Source organism: Chinchilla lanigera, unplaced genomic scaffold (genome assembly GCF_000276665.1).
Source record: "Chinchilla lanigera isolate Chin_1 unplaced genomic scaffold, ChiLan1.0 scaffold00168, whole genome shotgun sequence".
Taxonomy (NCBI): domain Eukaryota; kingdom Metazoa; phylum Chordata; class Mammalia; order Rodentia; family Chinchillidae; genus Chinchilla; species Chinchilla lanigera.
The window spans coordinates 713,456-720,357 of record NW_004955569.1 but is presented as its reverse complement, the minus strand read 5'-3'; the positions used below and the strand labels follow the sequence as shown (position 1 = coordinate 720,357).

Sequence of the window (6,902 nt, the reverse complement as noted above, 5' to 3'; positions counted from 1 at the left end):
AAATAAAATAAAATAAAATAACACAAGCCCAGAGGCGGTGGAATAGGAAAGTGAAGTAGCTGAACTATGAACTTCCCTACAATGGAGTGTTCATGAGGCTGTGCAACAGAAACCTAGAACAATCTTTCCACCACCATAATAATGATATAGTAACCTCAGTTATTAATGCATTCCAATTCCAAAGGGGGAAAATCAAATAACATTTGCTTGATGAGATTATTAAGGGCTGAAGGGATTCCACAATTGGATCCTGTGGCCACCATGGAGGAAGTTATAAGAAATCAGGACAATGCAGTGGAAAGAATCACAGTTGATTTTCCCAGCTGCATTTGACTTTATGGATCTTTACACATATTTATGATAAATGTAAATACTTGCATCTAAATATTTCCTTGATTCTTCAGATGTAATCAATTCTACACTCGGTTTTAAACTAAGACAATCACAATCTTATGGTGAAATCTTGAAAAGCAATTCTTAAGTCCTTGAGGAAACCTGTATATTCAACAAGAAACTTCCTTCAAGGGAAGCAAAAGGGAAGCTGCTTAGGTAAGAAGCCTGCTTCACCACCCATCACAAGGGGACCCAAACTCAGCAGGTTACATATATTCCCAACTGGTGTAGCAGGGGTAGCTTGATCACAGGTGGTGAGACAGGGAAACATGAGAAGTGAGGAAATTTCAATGTGAGGCTTCTTCACGCCACAGTCATCATCACAGGGTGAAATTGCTCTCTTGTCCACAGTCTCAATAGTGAGCAGAGATATTTACCACAAATTAGCTGAATTTTGACCTTTGACTTTTCCCAGTGTTGTTTTTGAGCTCAAACGTCTATTGTTTGCTGAACACTAACCAATTCTACAACAAAAAATGGTGTGCCCAAAATCAATGTACTACCCTAAATGCCCAAAATGATGATAAATACAGAACACAGTTCTAGTGCACTGCTTAAAATCTAGATTGCTTGGCCAAGGCATGTGATGTTTTTCATTGTAAGTCATCATTTGAAGTTCTAAAGCTGTAGAACATTAAGGCACACCATCAATAGAAATGAATATACTGTTGCAATGTGGCTGAGGATAAAAAGACAAGGACATTCCTAGTGTACAGAAAATTATGATAGTTTTTGATTCTTTCCTTGAAAATGTAGGGAACGTACCAATTAAATAGTGTACCGCACATAGAACTAATCTCAAATTCACTGATACTTATCTATGGGAAGAAGTTTCCAAGTAGTCTTTCAGAATGACCCCCACACATTCTCAATGAAAAATATTTTCAACATTCTTTACATTAAAATGAGTAACTGATCATGTTTAATTTAACCAAGCATGGTGATCCTATTATAAAATTATGCTTGGTGACTCACACCTGTGATAATGCCACTCTGAGAGACTAAGGCAAGAGGATAAGAGTGTCAAACTCAGCCTGAGCTCCACAGCAAGACCTAGTATGAAAATTCAAAATAATAAAACCAAACATGTAAAAGGTTGGATGTCACTCAGAGGAAAATCTCCAGGTTCAATCTTCAGTAATTCAAAGAAATACGCTGCAGTCATTTCTGTCCTTGAGTATACCCTTCCCAGTACACTTAGATTCAGTTTTTCATGCTAGTTTGTTATGGTTTGTGTCTGGGTATCCCCCCAAAGCCTCATGCGGCCATGGGGCAGGCTTTTAGAGTTTGACTGATTATGGGTGTGAGGGCTGCACCCACCCTGAGGTGGATAGTTTACATATGTAAGGGAGAGGAAAAGGGTGCTTGAGGCCATTCCACCCCGGTGTGTGTTTGTCGCTTCGCTGTGTTCTGCCGCCATGAGCTGTAACTCCCTGCCATGTGCCACTCTGCCTTGTAATCTACCAAGTATGGACTGAAACCTTCACAAACTATAAGTTAAATAAACCTCTCCTTCCTTAATTTTGGGTGTCAGGTATTTTGTCCCAGCAATGAGAGGAAAGTAACCAAGACATAGTTTAAAGGCCAAACAAAAAGAAAAATTTCCAATTTTGCCTCAGAAATGATTTTGTGAACTTAAGAGTAACAGAAGAAATCTATTTCCTAAATTTCTGTTTCTGAAGGCTATAGTCTAGATGAACTGCCAATCTGAGCCAGCATATAACAACTTTTTAAATCTCACACTAAGAATATCTCAGTGGAAATACACAAGGATAGCTGTGTTCAGACTTTTAATTTGAGATAGTGTCAGAATTTGACGGAATTGAGACATAGTTTCTGTCTCTAGCACTAAAGACCTTGTAGGCATAGAAAGAAACTACAATACACATTTGCTGGAAAAAGTGTTGTGGATAAAATCAGTGCTGTTCTTCTACCCTTATTTGAGACACGTTATACTGTCCACGCTTCATCCCAAATTAGCCCCAATCTAGCAGCTCATCAGCATTCAGCCTAAGCACACCATCACTCTACAACTGTTCTGGGTGTCCCCAAAAACCTGTGTTCTTCAGAGTGTGTTCTTAAGCACCTAGAATCAACTCTACACAATCAGACATGTGGTCATGAAGTCATATTTAACCTCATTGTTGCAGACACTTGGTCAATTTTTCAGAGTATTTATGTAAGCTGATGGATACTTTCTTTATTATGTATCAATGACACTTCTAGATATAGAGTCAAAGGAGTTCATAAAGATTCATAAAGATTACCTTCACAATAATATAGATGTTCACACAGCACCAGATCCAAAACCAATACATTATCCCTGAAAATGTTTACACAGTGCAATAGTACACAAGTTCCATCTGAACGTATTAAAAAATAGTTGGTGCCTATAGTCCACTTTCTTACCTTAAAAAGTTCATGAGGTTTCTCATCACTTCCTTTATTTCCCAGAACTTTGTAAGCCCTCCCATGAAGATATGGCTTTTTGGACCCAACTGTCTTAGTCAATGCACTATAATTAAGTCTCCCTGAGCTATAGAAGTAATGAACAAAGGTTGCCAACAAGGACATATGAAAAAGTACAGAACAAAAATGTCCCAGTGGAGTGGACAGCCCACTACAGGAATCCAGTTCTATCTGAAGACACAAGTGTGCCTTTTGTCCCATTTTAGCTGGGTGAAATGACAATGTATTATATCTCTCTAAGAGGTGATTTATTAAGAACTACTAATTGAAATACAACTGGAGCTGATAAGGTCATTATAAAGTAAAAAGTATCTAGTGCACAATATGTCTTGTGCATAGGAATAGCATACTAACTGTAGGATAATAAAGTAAAGTATAGATCCAAGCTTGGAACTTAAACTGCTTTCAGGAGGAATAATTCCAATGTAGAAAGGCGGATGCTGATCAAGGTTAAAGCAATTAGAACAGTTCCTATAATTAGTGTACTTTAAAACAAGAAATGGAAATATTTTTCCAGTAACCTTACACATGCTTGGTGTCTTGTGTGCGATCTACTCAGGCCTGTGTTTTTTCACTGAAAACTTCCATCCTATCCTGTTGTCATGGTGATTAATTCAAACAATGTCACCAGAATTTTGCAGCTCTTTATAATTAAAAAAAAAAATCAAACTAAAACAAAAAAACTGGGAGAGTATTTTTCACTTTTTGAAACATATTATACTGTTCTAATTTAGTTGCTCAGGAAAAATTCATTACTACAACATTCAAAACAAGAAACAATCTGGTGAGTGTCATGTTCTACCTAGGACTGCATGAAGAGCTGAACAAATGAGTCTACAGATGCTACTTGAGTTGGAAAGAGACAACATCTACATCAGAAAAAGGTAACTGCAGATAAAATGTATTGACAAGGCACAGAATATACTGGATTAAATGACCATCATGGCTAAGCCTTTTGTCCATTTAACCTGCTCAACACACATGTACTTAGGAACATTGCTGCTGTTCAGTGTTCCTCTAAAATCCTGCTCAACATTTCCTGTACTTAGGAAATGCATGTAGCACAAAGTCCAATTCATATTAAAACACTAAATAACTCCTGCACTTTTCTGATTACAGTACACTATAAAACACTGTTCGCCCATGGTGTCCTGTTTTTGACAGAGCAGTGACTCGTTACTACTATCCACCACCATGAGGAAGTATTGTACTAGTTACCACCACAAGTGTGAAAAATAAGTGAGTTTCAAAAGTAAAAGTAAGGTTAGCTCTAAACTTTTCTTTTTCTCTTTATTACTGAAAACCTAACTCAGGCCCTTGTGCATACTAGACAAGTCAGTCTGGAGTGGAGGTACACCCCAAACTGTTAGTGCATATTGAAAAGAAGTCTTGCTCAGTTAGCCAGACTTAGCTTGGTGACTTAATACTCCTGTCAAATTTTCCCAAATAGCTGGCATTAAAAATGTGCACTACCATGCCTCAGTGATGTTTATTTTACCCCACACTGAAACCTTGGTAAATCATGGTGACTGAAGAATCCCAATCTAAAACTAGCCAGGTGGCACATGTCTGTGTTCCCAACAATCAAGCAGCCAGAGATTATCAAAATTTCTTACAAGCCTGGGCAACTTCATAAGATCCGGTCTCAAAAATTAAAAAAAAAAAAAAAAAGAAAAGAAAACATTTGGGAGGCAGTAACTCAGGGCAAAATTCCTAAGTTCCATCCTGCATAATGAAAAAGATCAAACACATCTCGAAAGCTTTCTGTCCAAGACAAACTCCTTCCCATTCTACATCAGTGATGATGTCCTGCCTATTTTTAGTCATATAACACCACCAGTTTCCTAATTTCTAATTCTGCCCTAAAAAATGATTAGATGAGCCCATCAGTACCCACAGAAGTTACGTTTCTCTAATATTAAGTTGTCCTTTCTTTAAGCCTGGGACCTTAGACCCAATCTCAGAACTAACTAGTAAATAATCCTTCATTTATTATTACACTAAGAACAGTCTGATTTCTTGAAATTACTACCGTTGTAGTTGCTAATTTTTAGCATCCTCCAAAATCCCCTGCTGTCCTATTTCCTTTTTACAACTCTTTCGTTCTATTTATTCATATGCCTGCAGACATTAACTATGTGAATTTACCCCTACTTCAGTACTTGTTTTATATAAACATGTTAGTGTTTCAATTTATAAATCAATGTCTAGAAACTGTCCACAGACTACAAGGCAGTTAATAAAGAGATGATACCCCTTTTTCTTACCCATTATACCAACATCACATGTACATATCACTGTGGATGCCCCAGTTCAGTGCATATCTCTGGGAGTTTAACAGACAGCCCCTTAGGGAAGTTCTTAGCGGGAACAATTTCCCCTCCATTGGTAATACATTAATATCCCCTCATCTTTCTTACTAACCTAAATTCTATGGAAAACTTCACTTAAATAGTGTATATGAAAAAATAATTTAGATAGTTTATAAATAAAGCAATTAACTTGGGAAGGGCCTGACACAGAGTTGGGAAATGAGCCTTTTGGATAAGAATTAAAATGAGAACAGCCAATTTCCAAGAAATTCGGACCAAGAGTGAACTTGCTGCCCTAGAAGGAATGCAGCCACCTCCCTCCTAAAAGGAGTGGCAGCCACTCTCTACTACATTTCTGAGTTTCCAGCAATTTAAAACACAAAACGTCCAGTGTTCCTCTAAAATCCCAGTTTCATTTTAACAGTGCATGCTGAGGAAATGAGTCAGAGAGCCTGAGTTCAAAGCGGTAGTTTTAAATCCACAGAGCCCTCTGTGATAGATGCCCACTAAACAACTAAGCATTCACTGTGCTTTGTTTATTTATTTATTTTTTGGTGCTCCGTTTATCTATAATTAGTTGTGGATTGAGTGGCCACAGGGCCACGCCATAGGGCCACTTCCGGAAATCAGGGAGCTATTATTATTTCCAACAAAATCTCTCCTAACATTCTTCTTTTGGGTTGCAACACCATTCTCCGTTGTTTGAGACCTCCAGTTCTTTCTGTACAGCAACATAATTACAAAGAGAGGGCTCACATAAAAAATTAAAGTTTTTTTTTTTTTTTAGTTGCTGTGAATGGAACCCAGGAATTCCTCTAAAGCCCCTGCTCACTCCAGACTGGTGTAGGTGCATTTGTGCCAGGGGCTGACCGAGAAGGTATTCTGGACTGGTAGTGTCAGAATTCGGACTGTATGCAGGGAACGCAACACTGTCCCTGCCTAAGCAAAGGGGAAAAGGTTTCAGATGATGATGCAGCACCAAAGACTAAGAAGCCAGCGTCCGGAGCTAAACAGGGAGGCTGCAGATTGCCACAGCCGTTTCTAATCACTTCCACACACAACACGCCAGATTCCATCCCAGCTCAGCCCCCATCAAAGTTACCATGGCGTGGGTTGATGGTCTCCTAGGATCCTTCTAATGCAGCTCACAGCCAGTAGAAATTACAGAAAATGGTGGTCCAGTCAGGGGGGCTATCAGCAACACACTCAGTCTGCAGTGTGGCGCCATCACACAGGAAGTGCCCTCCTCCCTCACCTGGCCTGATTGGGTAGTGCAGACAGGCCGCGTCTTCATCGCCGATTGGCTCCTGCTCCTTTGTCACTCAGCTCAGCTGAGCCTGCAAGAGAAACAAACCTGGTTCAGCAGGGGCGGAGCTCAAATGATAGCTTGTGACCCAGGAACTTCCGGACTAGTCTTTTTTCCCACGAGTCAATCTCACCTCACCTGAGGAACACTTCCGTCTTGGGGGGTTGCTCCAGGGTTTTCAAAGCTCCTGTGGTTTTCTTAATGGACTCAGTGGACTCTTCCTGAAAATGGGTCACATGTGCTTAGAAGGTTGCAGGGTCAACGTCCTATGGAAGAGTCAATGCCCTGATGTCAGAAAACATCATAAGTGCGGGCCAGCCCAGGACAAAATGGAATACAGAGAGGGCCTGCTGTTGGGAATGAGGCAGTCAGCTTCACTGCCAAGATTTTCACACTGTCTCTCAATCTACTCATTTTAATTC

The 6,902-nt window shown here is 39.5% G+C and overlaps 1 protein-coding gene across 1 annotated transcript in view; it reads right to left on the bottom strand.

The window, feature by feature from the left end:
• Nucleotides 1-6,407, bottom strand: part of LOC102030252 (zinc finger protein 431-like) — a 43,920-nt gene extending 37,513 nt beyond the window's left edge. Inside the window, exon 1 of the mRNA XM_013509360.1 lies at nucleotides 6,277-6,407. Coding sequence (XP_013364814.1) covers nucleotides 6,277-6,279 — 3 coding nt within the window. The 5' untranslated portion in view covers nucleotides 6,280-6,407. The remainder of the gene's footprint in view (nucleotides 1-6,276) is intronic.
• Nucleotides 6,408-6,902: the final 495 nt, after the last annotated feature.